The 17,371-nt window shown below is 46.3% G+C and overlaps 1 protein-coding gene across 2 annotated transcripts in view; it reads left to right on the top strand.

Moving 5' to 3' along the window:
• Window positions 1–17,371, top strand: part of UBQLN1 (ubiquilin 1) — a 119,962-nt gene that overhangs the window by 46,577 nt on the left and 56,014 nt on the right. For both annotated transcript variants that reach the window (XM_030193694.1, XM_030193695.1), the window contains exon 4: window positions 486–748. In XM_030193694.1, the coding sequence (XP_030049554.1) occupies window positions 486–748 (263 nt within the window). The remainder of the gene's footprint in view (window positions 1–485; window positions 749–17,371) is intronic.

Below are 17,371 nucleotides of genomic sequence, written 5' to 3' on the forward strand. Positions count from 1 at the left end.
TTTCACCTCCCTGACAGCTATATTTCTTGATCTGTGGCTCAGAGGGTTTTAGGGTATTGTGGAGACTGCTACACGCAAGGGACCGCAAATGCTCAAAACTTTACACTGTCTGAGATCAGTGTGTTTCAGAGCTGTTGGATGACATCTCCCACTTGTGTGCTTGATGACACATAAGCAACTTTGCTTTCTTATTCATCCTTCAAAATGAAGTTTGCACTTTTTCTCTCCTTGTGCCCTTTTTTTTTTTTTTTTTTTCTTGATTTCCTTCTTTGTCTCTCATAAGTATTTGCTTGCTTTCTCCTTTCTGACAACCCTCAGTAGTGTGTAATGCCCTACAAATGTTGCCAAACTTTTGTTTTGCAAATATTAATGTGCTTTTGTTTTCAAAGGCATATATAGTCAGCCACTGAAAAATATCTTGACTGGGAAAGTTCAGGAGGATTCAAAATACTGAAGCCATTAATATTTTGTTTTGTGATTTTAAGGTGGTCTTGGAGGACTGGCAAGTCTGAGCAGCCTGGGCATGAACACATCAAACTTCTCCGAGCTGCAGAGCCAGATGCAACGACAGTTAATGTCCAACCCTGAGATGATGGTTCAGATCATGGAGAACCCTTTTGTTCAGAGCATGCTGTCCAATCCAGATCTCATGAGGCAGCTAATCATGGCCAATCCACAGATGCAGCAATTGATCCAGCGAAATCCAGAGATTAGTCACATGCTTAATAATCCAGATATAATGAGACAAGTATGTGTACAGATCTGTTTGTATCAGACTGAGTAGCTTTATATGGTAACTTGTACACTAAAAATGAAAACAATGCTTACAGTATGATAAAAGGAAGTAAAAGCATCAACAGTGCTGTTCAGAAACTCTTGTGTGAAACTTGGGCAAATGGCATTTGTGCAGACAAATCAATGAAAGCCAAGAATGGTAATGCTGTTGGCTGTGTTGAAGTGAAGGCAAGAATTTCTAATTAGGGAAGAGCAATGATTTGATAATGCTAACTGCAATGAGTGCATCACTGTTTAAAAAAATAATAATGGATAAAAATTCGTTGGAAAGCTAGTTTATTGGGATGGGGAAGGTGGCCTTAATCAACTATACCAGCAGCTGGATTCTGCAAGCTTTTGTTCCCAGGTACTGCTTGCTAAGTGATTGGCACTGACATTACGTTTAATGATGGGTGAGTACTGGCATTGAGTATTGACTTCAGAGTTGTTGTTGAGAATTGGTGGCTTGCTCTACATTCTCCAAATTTCCCAAATGATATGCTGTATCAAATGTAAATCCTAAAAATTGGGTAATTTCAGAGCATATTGGTCCTGAATGGGGCTTAGGTGAAGATAATTTGTTCTCATTGCAGTACAGTAGCTGTGGCTCTCTGTCACATCTGGATCACAAATCAGAAGTCATAAATTATTATAGTCTATAGTTGTGCTGTGAATTAGATTTTTAAAAGCTAGTGTCTGACATATTTTGTTGCAATTCATAACTTATTTTATCAAGATACTTATAAACCCTGTATGATAGACATAAATACAGAGGGAGTAGACTGCACCAAGTTAGGAACCCCTCAGTGGAAGTGTGTTTTTTCATTCATAAAGCATTTTGGTTGAATTGTATCGCTGGTTCATAGTGCATTCCAACACTGTGTTTTTGGAATGCAGTGTTCTAAATCAAAGGAGTTTCTATGTTTACCATAATATTTCAAACCCAAACTTTCCTCTAGTAACAAGTTTGCTATGACTGTTAGGAAGCACCATATAGTTGAAGATTATAAATTTCTTTGTAAATAAGTCAGCATCTGTGCAGTGATATATGCAGATTCCCCATCATCCCTCTAGAGTGGCACATATGGGTTATGCATTCTTTACCAGCAGATGGAGACTGAGAACACACAAAACTTAAATAGCCGTATAACTCTGCTGTGCAGTCCCTTGAAAGTTGGTCTTTCCTTGTCATGAACCAGATGAATACATTACGAGTGGGTTGTGTCCATCAACCAGCAGGGTGAGATAGCACTGAAAAACCATATGCCTCTTGGCCAGCTAGCTCCATCTGCCTCTTCAGTATTCTCTATCTCCCCAGCAGGGTGGTTGCAGCTTGTTCAAGCTCCTTCAGAAAATCTGTCTGGGGTGGCTCCTGTGCTTTTGCCAGTTGTAGCAGGGGTGTTGTGGCTGATGGTGCCCACTTTAAAGGCAGATAGGTTAGCCCTGTCCCTGTATTTGCCCACGCAGTGGATGCAGGCACATAGGTTCGCCCTTTCCCTGCCTTTCCCACGCTACTGATCCTCCGGAGTTGGAAATTTGCCTTGTTTGTTGTTGCCTCAAACTTTCCTCACAGCGTTAAAAAAAAAAAAAAAGTTGCATCGCGCTTTGGCGCTGCAATCCCAGAAAAGAGGTTTTCTTCTGATTGTGCAGCGTGACCGGAGCTCGGAGACTCGGTCTGGTGAGGTAAGAGCATTTTGTAGCTCCTCCAGGGAGGGCCTGCATTCGGGATGATTTGGGCGTGAATCCGCCATTTTGAATTTCTGCCGCTTTCAGCGATGGCTGCTGAGAAAGTAAAGCGCTGTTCCGTTTGTGGCAAGCGCAAATCTGCAGCAGGGCTCTGTAAGGCGTGCTTTTCAGACGGTAGAGCCGGCCCGAGCATGGCGAGCAATGTTCTTTCCCGCTCCATGGAGCTGGCAGCGGGCGCCATTTTGGAACAGTATGGCGTGACCCCCGCTGAGGCGGAGGGGTTTGAGCCTGGAGGGACACCTCATGTAGAGGCTAATAAAAGAGCTGTTTCCCCCGGACTGGAACAGGGAGGCCAGGGTGAGCCATTTTCCCCTGAACTTGTTTTATTGCTGCATATAATGCATACATGTTAAAAAGAGCTTTCCGCAGGGGTCCTCTGCGGCCCTGCTTTCTGTTTTCCCTTTCAGTGGAATCTGGCCTTGGATTACCGTCGAGCGTGTTTTCCCCTGAAAGATGGTTGCAAGACAAGTGCAGAAGGGTGGATTCCCCTTCAGAGAGTGGCGCCCCCCCCCCCCCCCCCTGTGGTCAGGATGTGAGGACTCTGAGGGGTCTGGTAGGCCTTCGTGGTCTGGAGAGCCAGAAAGATGGTGCAGGATTGCCACCGGATCCAGATGATCCTTCCGCAGTGAGGATTTTCCACCGCGATGAGCTGCCAGCGCTTATTACTGATGCCTTGCAGGTCCTCTCTATAAAAGACCCTGGGAGTACTGAGACCTCCTACGGTAATCCGAGGATGGCAAGTACTAAGAAGCCTGCTCGAGCCTTTCCTTTGCTTGACTCCATCCAAGAGCTTATCACGGCTCAATGGGCTTACCCCGAGGGGCCTTTGAAAGTCGCCAGGGCTATGGGGCAATTATGAGGAGGTGAGGAGCATTTTGCGCGCCTAGCAGTGCCTAAAGTGGGTGCCCTAGTCATGGCTGTGACAAAGAAAACTACCCTCCCAGTGGAAGGAGGAGTTGCCCTGAAGGACATGCAGGACCGTTGCCTGGAGGCAGCTATGAAACGGTCCTTTGAAATTTCAGGCCTATCCTTATGGGCGTCTGCATGCAGCTGCTACGCTGCCCGAGCCTGCCTCGCTTGGTTACAACAGGCAGTAGAACAGCCCGGAGATGGAGCGGAGCACCTTGTGGAGGTGGCACCGCGGATGGAGTCAGCCTTGACATTTTTGGCTGATGCCCTTTATGATCTGGTCAGAACTTCAGCTAAACAGATGGCTGTAGCGGTGGTGGCTCGCCGTCTTCTGTGCCTACGGCATTGGGCAGCTGACATGACCTCTAAGCAAAGGTTGGTGAAGTTGCCCTTTCAAGGCCTTCTGTTTGGTGAGGAGTTGGAGAAAATTGTGAAAGGCCTGGGGGACGCTTACCTGAGGATAGGCCGCATCCTTCTTCCACAGGTCAGGCGGTTCCCTCCTCTTACAGACCTCGCTTCCATGAAGCTAGAAGGTACCGCCTGGGGCGTTCTGCTGGGTTCACTTTGCGTGCCGTTTTCAGCAGAGGAACTCCTTTCGCTCGGACAAACGTTCTGCAGCAGCAGGCTCAAGACCTGGAATTCAAGGGCGACCCTCTCAATGATGGTGCACCGGCCCCCTCCTCAATTCCTGTGATAGGAGGACAACTTTCCCTCTCTCTCGAGGAGTGGGCCAAGATTACCTCAGATCAGTAGGTCTTGGACCTGATCAGAGAAGGCTACAGAATAGAATTCAATGCCCCAATAAGAGACGTGTTTGTGGAGTCCCTATGCGATTCTGCCGCCAAACGGGCGGCGGTAGAGGAGACCTTGCAAGGCTTGATTCACATTGGGCCAGTTTACCCCTTGCCTCCCACCGAATGTGGCTCTGGCCATTACTCCATTTACTTCGTGGTGCCGCGAAAAGGAGGGTCTTTTCGGCCTATCCTAGACTTAAAACAAGTCAGCAAGTCTCTGAACGTGCGGCATTTTCACACGGAAACCCTGCGCTGTGTCATAGTGGCGGTACAGCCAGGAGAGTTTCTCACATGTCTGGACCTGAAAGAAGCTTACTTGCACATACCAATTTGGCTCCCGCACCAGAGGTTTCTGCGTTTTGCGGTGATGGGAAAACATTTCCAGTTTCGGGCCTTGCCTTTTGATCTCGCCACAGCTCCCTGAACCTTTTCCAAGGTAATGGTGGTAGTAGCTGCTTTTCTCAGGCGAGAGGGTATCCGGGTTCACCCGTACCTAGACGACTGGCTCATCAGAGCAGACTCTGCAGAAGAGAGTCATCAGGTTACAGTCAGAGTGGTCTCACTACTGCAATCTCTGGGCTGGGTCGTCAATATAGCCAAAAGTCACCTGACACCCTCTCAATCTCTAGAATATTTGGGGGTCCGGTTCGACGCAGCCTCGGGGATGGTCTTCCTACCCGAGCAAAGGCGGTGCAAGCTTCAGAACCAGGTCCGTCTGCTCCTGAGGATGCCTCGCCCGCGAGCTTGGGACATAGTCCAGCTGTTGGGGTCAATGACGGCCACTTTGGAAGTGGTGCCATGGGCGAGAGCGCACCTGAGACCTCTGCAGTGTTCCCTGCTTCAACGATGGTCTCCAATATCTCAGGATTATCAATGCAGACTCACGTGGCTCCCTGCAGCCCGGCTCAGTATGGAGTGGTGGCTTTCAGACAGCATGCTACGGCGAGGAATGCCGCTAGCGCTCCCCGATTGGTGCCTGGTGGTAACAGATGCCAGCCTGAATGGCTGGGGTGCACATTGCCGGGGAAGGCATGCCCAGGGTCTTTGGACACCCGAGGAGTCGAAGTGGTCCATTAATTGCTTGGAGTTGAAAGTGATTTTCCAGGCGCTTCTGGCCTTTCAGTTGACCCTGGAAGGATTGGCTGTCAGAGTTCTGTCGGACAACACAACAGCAGTGGCCTACATAAATCGCCAAGGAGGCACTCAGTGCATAGCACTAGCAGCGCAGGCCGCGCAGATTTGCCACTGGGCTGAGCTTCATCTGCAGTTTCTGTCAGCAGCTCATATTGCAGGTCAGAGCAACGTGCAAGCCGATTATCTGAGCAGAAATCAGATCGACCCAGCGGAGTGGGAACTTGCAGACGAAGTATTCCTGCAAATATGTGCCAAATGGGGAAAGCCCGTAATGGATCTTATGGCGTCAAGCACAAATGCCAAAATCCCGTGCTTTTACAGCAGATGGAGAGATCCTCGCTCGGCAGGGTTGGATGCCTTGGCTCAACCCTGGCCTCAGGGCCTCCTGTATGTGTTCCGTCCGTGGCCCTTGATAGGGCGAGTATTCCTGCGGATTCAGCTCCACCAAGGAGAGGTGGTTCTCATTGGCCCAGGAGGCCGTGGTATGCGGACCTCCGGCGGATGCTGGTAGAGGATCCCCTGCCGTTACCTCTGGTACTGAACCTGTTGTCACAGGGCCCGGTGACCATGGAGGACGCCTGCTGCTTTGGGCTTACAGCATGGCTATTGAGAGGGCACAATTGAGAGACAAGGGATATTCCAGTAAAGTCATTTCCATTCTCCTACAGGCCCGCAAGCGTTCCACTTTCGTGGCTTATGCCAGGATTTGGCGCCAATTTGAGGCTTGGTGTGCTTCTAAAGTGATTACACCCATGCGGGCTTCTGTCTCGCCGATACTTTTTGCAGGATGGTTTACAGGAAGGCTTGGCCTATAATTCCCTGCGTGTTCAAGTGGCAGCCTTAGCATGTTTTCAAGGAAAGGTCGCTGGCCTCTCTCTGGCTGCTTGCCCGGATGTGACACGGTTTCTTAGAGGGGTGCTTCGGCTCCATCCTCCCGTGCGGGCTCCGTGTCCGGCCTGGAGCCTGGGGTTAGTTTTAAAGGCCCTTCAGTGTTCGCCCTTCGAGCCACTCAGGCGAGCTTCGGAGAAGGATGTGACCTTAAAGACGGTCTTTTTGGTGGCCGTGACATCGGCGAGATGGGTATCTGAGCTCCAGGCGCTGTCCTATCGAGACCCATTTCTGCAATTCTCAGAGTCCGGAGTAATGATATGTACGGTGCCTTCCTTCATGCCTAAGGTGGTTTCAGCGTTTCACCTAAACCAGCCTATTTTCCTGCCCTCCTTTTCTAAAGAGGAGTTTCCAGAAGCCTATGGGCAGTTGCACCTTGTGGATGTGCGAAGGGCTCAGTTGCAATATCTGCGCATGTCAAATGCTTTCAGGACCTCTGACCATCTTTTTGTTCTTTTGTCAGGTCCACGCAGAGGGTCTCCAGCGTCTAAGGCCACTATAGCCCGTTGGCTCAAAGAAGCCATCTTTTCAGCATATCTATCTGGCCGGCCTCCGCCTGAACCCTTTAAGGCACATTCCACAAGAGCGATTTCCTCTTCGGGCTGAAACTAGAGCACTCTCTCTTCAAGAGATATGTAGTGCAGCTACTTGGGCTTCTAAGCTCTCGTTTGCCCGATATTACAGGCTGGATGTGGCTGCCAGGAGAGACGTACATTTTGGAGCACAGGTGCTGGCGCGTGGTGTGACTTGTTCCCGCCCTATCTAGGGATTGCTTTGATACATCCCACTCGTAATGGATTCATCTGCTTGATGACAAGGAAGGGAAAATGAGGTTCTTACCTTGGTAATTTTCTTTTCTTTAGTCATAGCAGATGAATTCATGAGCCCTCCCTCAGTGGTTCATTATGTGATTTGTTACTTTTATTCAGTTGTTCCTGTAGGTATGTTCCCTCATTGGGAGAAGTTGGAAAACAGTCTTCAGGATTTCTGTTCAGTTACAGGAGGATGAGTTCATGCCCTCCAGGAGGATGAGTCCATTCCGTCCTTTGACTTATAGCGCCAGTTTTGGGGCGTTCATCCGCTGTGAGGAAAGTTCATGTTACTATGCTTTGCGGTGTAACACTGCTTTGGAAGCTTCAAACACTGAAGAGGCAGATGGAGCTAGCTGGCCAAGAGGCACTATGGTTTTTCAGTGCTCTCTATCTCCCCCTGCTGGTTGATGGACTCAACCCACTCGTAATGGATTCATCTGCTATGACTAAAGGAAAGAAAATTACCAAGGTAAGAACCTAATTTTCTCATTCTCAGTCTCAGCAGATAGCAGTGGTAAGTCTGTACAGTCCCAATTTTTTTCTTAGAACTATTGGTCAGTGATTGTTTTTGTTTTTTCTGTGATCAGGGCAGGCAGAGACCACAGAGGGCAACAGTTGCAAGAAAATTACTTGAATAAAATCCATTCCATGTGATTCATAAAAAAAAAAAAAAAAGCTGCTTCTTTCCTTCCTGGTGGTATGGGGTTTAGGCATTTGGGGGTCTCTGAAACCCTGGGGGTGTTACACTCGGGCGGCTCAATCCCTCCTCCCCTTCCCCCTCATGATAGGTGTACTACCTTACCTGTGGACTTGATGGTTCTTGGCTGTCTAGGGCCACCAGGATGGTCTGGAGTGAGGGGTGTGTCTGTAGCTTCTCCCCTTGGTGTTTGGCAAAATCAAAGCACTTAAAACAGAGGCCTTGGTATTCGGAAGGGTGAAAGAGAGTGAGAACTCTGGTTTTTCCCACTAGCGAAAGTCCAGGTGCTGTCCTTTTAAGCAGGCCACCGGACCTCTGCAGCTGGCTGGTTTGGTCCCAGAAGGGTGCTCGTACTACTTCTCCATTTTGATGTCGGGGGGGGGGGGGGGGGGGGTGGTCCTGTTCCTGTTCCTGTGGTCATGTGATGTCTGTGCTGTGCTCTAAACTTTGCCTGGTTTTGTGCACTTCCTTTTGGGCTAGCCATGGCATCCTGCACATTTTCCAAGTTGGTGGTGGTTGTGATGGCCTTGCGGAATGATTACATTCTGGTGCATCTTACCTCTGTGATTGGCTCATCCTGGCCATGTCCTTTCAGGACAGTGTCAGCTTGATGGCCCATGTCATGCAGTTGCTGGAGAAACTGGGCTGGGTAGTCAGCTTGGCCAAGAGTCACTTACAGCCATCACAGAGCTTGGAGTATCTGGGATTTCTACACTGCTCAGGATAAGGTGTTTCTGCCAGAGCAGCGCATTCTAAAGCTGCAGGGACAGATTTTCTCCCTCCTTCAGTCGTAGGCTCCACAGGGTCAGGAGTATCTTCAGGTGTTGGGGTCCATGTCGTTGTCCTTGAAAATTATTCAGTGGGCCAGGGTGCACATGCATCCTTTGCAGGCAGCGCTTTTGTCACTGTGGTCCTTGCAGTCTCAGGACTTTAGAGATCTGGTTACCTCTTCAGACCCTGGGAAGGGCCAATTTGCGTTGGTGACTGGTGCGTTCTTATCTGTCGCAAGGGTTCAGCCTAGAGGTCCCCTTGTGGATGGTGGTCACCACATATGCCAGCCTGTCTGGTTAGGGAGCCCACTGTGCAGGGCACGTAGCTCAGGGTCCTTGGACTGCTGAGGAGCAGTCTTGTCCATCAGTGGAGACCAGTGGTGTACCTCAATTGGGGAGGTACGTAAAGTCAACTAGTGGTGAAGGAAACATCTCTTCTCTTTGCATGGGCAGAAGGCCATCTTGTTGCTCTGTCAGCTGCTCATGTTGCAGGGGTAGACGGTGTGGAGGCTGACTTTCTCATCAGGCATCTTCTGGATCCCGGGCAGTGGAATCTCAATTCCTAGGTGTTTGTGCTCATAGGTCGCAAATGGGGCTCTCTGGTGATGGATCTGATGGTGATGTTGGACAGTGCTTATGTGCCTCACTGTTTCAGCAGATGCTGGGACAGTCAGGTGGAGGGGCTGGATGCTCTGGTCCAGCTGTGGTCTTCAGTTGGGCTCCTTTACATGTTTCTTCCATGGCCTCTTATGGGCAGGGTTCTTTAGCAGATAGTGTCATCCGGGACAGATGGTTCTGGTGGCACCGGATTGGCCTCGACACCCCTGGTTCAGGGACTTGGTCATCTGATGGTGGATGGTCTACTTCATTTTCTGTTGTTGACCACTCTTCTGGTTCAAGGGCCAGTGTTCATTGAAGACCCAGATCGGTTCTTTTTTACAGCCTGGCTCTTGAACGGGTGCAGTTGAGGAAGTGAGGTTAGTCGGCCCAGGTCATTGTTACTGCTTTGGTACTTTCATCTGTGCTAGTCTAGAGGGATGCTGGGGAAGGTGAAATTAGATCTCACCTGTTAATTTTGCTTTCCCTTAGCCCCTCTAGACTGGCACAGAGCCCACCCTGGGCATTGATATGTCAAGGGAGTGTATTTGGGGCAGCGACTGGTGGTTGCAGATTAGTTGGTTATTGCACAGCTTTTTTTCTCACCTGTTGCTTTTATGGAAAACAAAGAGAAGGCAGTAAAATTTAAGCGTGAAACAATTGAATTGGTCAGGAACCACTCTTATGCACCAGAGCTACTTAGGTCCTTTGTTGCTACACTAGTGGTTCTTCTGTTTCTGGCAGTGGCACGGCAGGAAGACAGGGAGGTCTTTTACTGTATAAGTAGGCTGTGCAGGCCCCTGAAAGTCTGTCTAGGAATAAAAAAGCAGAAGAACAGGAACAAACTACTAAACTTTTTTTTCATGGGGTGGCACAAAGTATTTAGCGCTTAAAATGAAGCGAATCTAGGCCATATGTTTTTGGTCATTCCCAGCATTGGAGCACTTTTAGGGTGAAGTCTCAAAGTTCAACAGATTTTTAGTCTCCCTCTTCCACTCATAGCTTCTGTCTTCATGTTTTGCTATGATACCGTCATGCCTAAATCAAATAAGATCAAATGTACTCTATTGCACTCCATGGTTTTGGTGGCAAGGAGAACCATCCTGGTACAGTGGTTAAGTGATACTGCACCTAATCGGACCCATTGGTTAAATTTGCTGTATGCTGTAATGGTCATGGAATGTTATAAGGCCAGCTGGAGTCATCCTGTTCACTGGTGGAAATTCCAACAAATATGGGAACCGTTGTGGACAGTGATTCCACATAGGGCACATAGTTGAATTTTGAATTGTTAATTTTAGGACTATGTATGTGACCCTCTGGTTCTTTTACATACTTTTGGGGCTCGGATAAGAGTCCACTAAGGCTAGAAGTCTTGGGTTTTTTCCCATGGGAAGGGGAAAGGTGGGTGTGGGGTGTTCGGATGATAAATATTTGGTAGAAATGTAAAATCTCAGTTATTGTTGTCTTATTGCTTGTTTGACTTTCAGTAAAAATTTGATTATTAAAAAAAACACCAAAACAAAACGGTATGCGCAGTAGTTCCCAAAGTGTGGCTTGAGATCCCAAATGGAGTCACAGAAACAGGACCACTCCCCTCCCCTCTGAACCTTCGCTATTACATATGTCCAGTAGGGGCAGTCGTTATGTGGCCTGTGAGGCCTCTACGCCTCTTGAGCAAGTTTTCTGTTAGATTGGAAACCCATGCAGAGTGCAGGAGTCTGTGAGTGAACACTAGTTTACATGCTTTGTGCTGGCTGTTGGCTCTGTTTTGACAGCTGCTACTGCTGCTGCCACCTTTATGCTTTGGATGAGGGAGGGGAAGCAGGATGGAGACCTGCTGTTTTATTTCTATTATGTGGGGTCATGTGAATTTTCTGGTGGTAGAGTGGGGTAGTATTGGATAAAAATTTGAGAAGTGCCAGTGGTGGTCTGTAGCCATACAACCTACTCTAAAAGCCAAGTGAAAAATATGTTCCAGAAATCTTTAGAAGTGAAAAAAAAAATTCTATAGCTGGAATAGCTTTGTTGAGAAAGTGTTCACCCCCTTGTGTTTATCAATTGGCTTCACCTGTATTTAATTTTTGGAAAGATGGTATTATAATTGGGAAAGAGATTTTGTATGTGTGGTGGGTGTTGGGTAAGATAGTTTTGTGGCTCTTCAGACTTTATTGGTGAGACATGTAATGATTCCTGTTTGCTTTGAAATACAGAGAAAACTGAAGACCAAAATTTGAGCACCAAGAAGCTAGCAGTACTTTGGGACAAAGTTGTGAAAAGTCACAGAGCCTAGTTGGATATTTAAGAATTGTGAATTCCTCGACTCTCCCTCAGAGGAAGCTGGGAGACTTAGGAGCAATGTCAAATACTTTTTCTCCGAAAGGTAATGGATGCCTGAAAATGCCATCCTGTGAGAGGTGGTGAAGACAAAACCTGACAGAATTCAAAAATGCATGTGGTAAACATAGGATCACTATATAGAAAAAGGGTGGAATCCAATTAAAGCAAAACTTAAATGACCTCATAACTGGAGTGAGCTTTGACGACAGCTTTAGAGGTTGAAAAGTATGACCAATGCTGGGCAAACTTCTATGGCCTTGGTCCTATAAATTGCAAAAAAAAACAGATCAGGATCAAGGCTGGAGTGGGCTTCGGCAAAGTCTGTAGTTGGGAAGTAGGACTGGCCCAGGCAGGCTTCTAAGGTCTGTGCGCCAAAATTGGCAGGGAGACACAGATTCAGTATACCAGTGTTTAATCATGAAGTGGAACCTGTGCAGAGTGCCAGATTCAACTCTGGCCACTTCGTTGGGCAGACTGGATGGACTGTGGAGGTCTTTATCTGCTGACATTCACTGTGATATGATGTATGATGCTATAAAGACCCTGCATAGATCTTGCTATCCTTACAAACTGGACAACTGAGCAAGGAGGACACTGGTTAGGATGGACTTTTTACTCTTTGTAGATAGGTCACAAACCAATGGATTTGAAAAATTGTTTAAAAATCTGAATAATGACAGCCAATTGAAAGATCTTACAACTAATAATAAAATACAGGATATTTTACCATCGATGGAGGAAGTATCTAAATAATTTGAAAATAAAATAGCTATATTAAGGTCAAGGTCCTCTATTGAGCCATTATGTTCCCTTATTAATGAACTAGAAGTGGAGACATCCCCTTTAAATGATGTCCCAGCAGATAGGGTGTGATAATTTCTCCTATCCATCCTTAACAGAAGTTGTTGGTTTTCTGTTTTTTTTTTTTTTTTTTTTAGGTCGACCTAAATGTTGAGATCGCTGACCTTGGAGATGGTCGTCCCCAGTTTTCGGCGATAATGGAAACTGAGGATGCCCATCTCAAAAACGACCAAATCCAAGTCATTTGGTCGTGGGAGGAGCCAGCATTCGTAGTACACTGATCCCCCTGACGTGCCAGGACACCAACCGGGCACCCTAGGGGGCACTGCAGTGGACTTCATAAATTGCTCCCAGGTACATAGCTCCCTACCTTGTGTGCTGAGCCCCCTAAAACCCACTCCCCACAACTGTACACCACTACCATAGCCCTTAGGGATGAAGGAGGGCACCTACATGTGGGTACAGTGGGTTTGTGGTGGGTTTTGAAGGGCTCACATTTACCACCACAAGTGTAACAGGTAGGGGGGGATGGGCCTGGGTCTGCCTGCCTGAAGTGCACTGCACCCACTAAAAACTGCTCCAGGGACCTGCATGCTGCTGTGATGGAGCTGGGTATGACATTTGAGGCTGGCAAAAAATGTTTAAAAAAAAAAATTTTTTTTTTTTGGGTGGGAGGGGGCTGGTGACCACTGGGGGAGTAAGGGGAGGTCATCCCCGATTCCCTGTGGTGGTCATCTGGTCAGTTCAGGCACCTTTTCGAGGCTTGCTCGTGAAAATAAAATGGACCAAGTAAAGTCGGCTAAATGCTCGTCAGGGACGCCCTTCTTTTTTCCATTATTGGCCGAGGACACCCATCTCTTAATCACGCCCCAGTCCCTCCTTCGGTACAGTGCCGACACGCCCCCGTGAACTTTGGTCGTCCCTGCGACAGAAAGCAGAAGAGGGTGCCCAAAATCGGCTTTCGATTATGCCGATTTGGGCGACCCTGAGAGAAAGATGCCCATCTCCCGATTTGTGTCGGAAGATGGACGCCCTTCTCTTTTGAAAATTCCCCTGTTGGTCTTCAAAGCCAAAAAATATCCATTTCTGAACTAGATACTTTAGTTACATATAAAGAATTGCCTTTTGTACAAAATATTTGCACTTGTTTTTAGAATCTCATATGGTTTGGCTCCTGCATATTTGACAGAATTGTTACAATCTCCCCCAGATATAACCTCTCGCACATATAAATACCTGTTCCTTCAGTGAAAGGGGTTGAATAATTGAAGACCTACTTATTTCAGAGGTTTCAGAAAATTAAGTTCTTAAATGTTATTCCTAGTATTGTACTAGCTTCTTATGCCACATTGAACTAAACTGTTGGGCAGTTGTAACTATGGTATTCCTAGTATTGTACCGTGTTTCCCTGAAAATAAGACACTGTCTTATATTTATTTTTCCTCCCCAAAACGCGCTAGGTCTTAGTTTCGGGGGGATGTCTTATTTTCTTGGAAACATCGGTCCCCCCCACCCCCACCCGAGGTCGCCTGGCCCCGCCCCCGTTGCTCCCTGAACTAACCTGAAGCTCCTTTCACCTTCGCAAGTTCGGATTCGGAGCAGCAAGCAACAGCAGGGCAGACCTCTCCTTCCTTCCGTGCCCCGCCCTCGCCTGACATTATGTTATGTCAGGCGAGGGCGGGACACGGAAGGAAGGAGAGGTCTGCCATGCTGCTGCTCCAATCCGAACTTGCGAAGGTGAAAGGAGCTTCAGGTTAGTTCCGGGAGCGACGGTGGGGGGGGGGGGGGGGGGGGGCGTGACCTCGGGTGGCTCTCGGCGGCCCTGCTTAAAAAAAAAGTTTGGTAGGTCTTACTTTTGGGGGGATGTCTTATATTTTAAATTTGCAGGAAAACCCCGGTAGGTCTTATTTTCGGGGAAACACGGTAGTAGCTGGAGAGGAGGAGTGGCCTAATGGTTAGTGCAGCAGGCTTTGATCCTGGCAATCTGGATTTGATTCCCACTGCAGCTCCTTGTAAACTTGGGCAGTCACTTAGTCCTCAATTGCCCAAGGTATAAAAAAAAAACGTTTCTAGAAGGCTCACAATCTGAGAGAGTACCTGCATATAATGTGTACAGCGCTGTGTATGTGTAGGAGCGCTATAGAAATGAGTAGTAGTATGTTAATTTCTCTGCCCTTCCCAACCCACACTCATACAGTTAGGCAGAGAAGTGAAGGCTACGCAATGATGAGAAAATAGTATTTCTTTATTTACTTACCAAGCTAGAATAACAGACTACAATGCTTTTCTCATGGGAGAATTACAGAAGAGCTGCACACTTGTGCTCTCTGAGAATAAGTAGTAGTAGTACTTCTCCAAATAAGTCCAGCTGACTATCATGTTTTATACTTTTCTATCATCATATAGCTCAAACAGCTTGTTAGCCTTCACAGTGTTGCTAAACATTAAGTTTCGACCACTGATCAAGATTATTAGAAAGGTCTAAAGCAACATCATACTGATTAGCATGTTCCACTTGCTACATCAGGTTCCATTTCGCCAGCAACCATTTATCTATGTTTCCAGACATGTAAACTGCAAAAAGCCCCTAACCACATTCTTCAGTAAACACCTTCCATGGAAAATTGCTTCATGTCCTCTTGCTGCAAGCCTGTCAGCAAGATCTCATGAGCCTCTGGGTCACACAGAGGGTATGATTTTTAGGTTTGGCTGTCAGCTTCAGGACTCTTGACCTGTTTTTGGAAGGGCCTAGATAGGTCCATTATTTACAAGTAGCAGTAGTTCTCTCTCATGCAACTTCTGGATTGACTACCGAGGCAGCTCCCGAATCAGATGGAGAACTGAGCTTCAGTTGAGCAGGGGGTTAGTTCTCTAGAGTATTTGAGGATGAGGTTCATTATCAAGCCAAAAATGATCTTTGGTAGAAGAGGTTATTCATATTCAACCAAAATCTGGTTTCTTTGCACCAGGAGGAGCCTCGGGCATATGACTAACTGCAGGTTCTTTCCCTAGTTGTCGTATTCCCACAGGTGGTAGTATCTACTATGGCTGTTGCAAACATGAGTCTATATGGAATAGTTGCTTTCAGTCCAATCTGTTCAAGGGGTGCCATTTGGATGGCATTTCATCAAAGGTAAACCTATCTGGTTGAGGTGCTAGTTCTTCAGTTCAGTTGGCACAAGAAACATGTTCTTGGGCTGAGTAATTCTGGCCCATCAATTGTCTTAAACTAAGGGGAATACCTCTGAACTGTGCGTGTGTAGTTAAGCAGTATCTGCCAGGACTAGTGTTTGGATGAGAGACATTGATAGTACAACTTAAGTTCATCTAGCTCTTTATGCTTTAGATCTCATCTTCTTGGAAGACCAGTAGGGTGTTTGCTGCCATAACAACTGTATTTGCTTCTATCAACAGGCAAGAAAACACAACAATACTGCAGTGGCCAGGAAGGTGCACATTCTGCTGCTTTGACTGAGATACTCTTCTATCACAGTCAGCAGCGCCTATAAATAGAGTGTAAAATGTTCAAGCATACTTTTTCTTAGACCAGTGGTTCCCAAAGCTGATTCTGTAGGTACCCCAGCCAGTCAGGTTTTCAGGATATTCACAATGCTTATTCATGAGATAGATTTGCATGTAGTGGAGGCAGTTCATGCAAATCTCTTGTGAATATTCATTGTAGATATCCTGAAAACCTGACTGGCTGGGGTACCTACAGAATCAGCTTTGAGAACCACTGTCATAGACATGCACTTGATGCAGTGGAATGGGTCCTGCAGCCTTGCCACTCATATCTTTATCTTGGGGTCATATGTTTCAAAATCTCATGACAAATACCAACCCCTGGGTTTGCCATGCTGTTCTTGATCTAAGAGCAAATCCAAAGTTATGGCTGTGTTTTTACAGCCTTGGTCTCCAAAGGATGCACCTATGAATATCCTGCCTCTTCAGAAGCTAGGGTAGGTAATCCACACAAATCTTTCACTCCGCCCAGTAGTTCTATTGCTTTTGTCTAACTCGTTTCAAGTTCTGTCAACAGCTGCAAAGTTCCAAATTGAACAAAGGAACTTCAGTTTTAGGGTCTGGTTGTCATGGAGAATCCAATTCCATTCTCTTATGGATTCGCTCTTTAGTGGTTGTTCTTTAGGTACTTTGATTACTAACAGGAGGTCTTTTGCCACATTGCTTCAAACTAGGAAGTTATCTACCTGTATAGAATATGCAGGACTGTGTTGACTCTTGGCCATGCTATGCATAGACTGCATTTTCTTTTGTCGTTTGCCTCATCCTGGCGTTTCTTCAGACAGGACTACAAAGACTTCTCGACAAGCCTGGCATGTTTAGGTTCCCAAGTCGATGTTCATGTATTTTAAATATCTAATCTAATCTTGCATTTAAATTCCTCAAATTGGTCAGAAGCTGAGTACAATAATGTTGCTCAAGTTTACGGTTAATAATCATAAATACAATTTGCACAGATCAATATAAAATAACCAATTCATCTATACATTTACTACTAGATATTCCTGAAATAAAAATGTTTTCAGATTTTTGTGGAATAAACCATAAGTGATTTTTTTGTCTTAAGATCTAATGGCAGAGTTCCAGTGGTTTATAACCAGGTATGAGTAGGAAAGTTCATGGATAAGTTTTTGAAGTTATGTCTAACAGTTGGATATATAAGAAGGTTGCTATCCTTAATTCTGGGTGTCCGAGAGAAAGTGGAACGATTTGACATATCATAAGTGAACACAACCCAAACCATTAAGAGACTTAAAGATCAGAGATATTAGCTTATAAATAACCTGGCACTGACTGGCAACCAATGCAGGTCGATCAACAGTGGTGTTAGTCTATCATATTTTTTGATGTCTAAAAATCAATTTGGCAGCAGTGCTTTGTAGGAATTGTAATGGAAGCAGTTGCTTCTGAGGCAACTCTACATAAACAGAATTGCAGTAATCCAATTGTGACAGTACATACACCTGTACCAACAAAGCAAAATATTTCGTATAAAAGTAGGAATGTATTGATCTTAATTAGAAAAATATTCTCTTCACTACATTATTAATTTGGGATGCAAAGGACAAGGTAGTATTGAAAATAATT

Source organism: Microcaecilia unicolor, chromosome 2, assembly GCF_901765095.1.
Source record: "Microcaecilia unicolor chromosome 2, aMicUni1.1, whole genome shotgun sequence".
Lineage (NCBI taxonomy): Eukaryota > Metazoa > Chordata > Amphibia > Gymnophiona > Siphonopidae > Microcaecilia > Microcaecilia unicolor.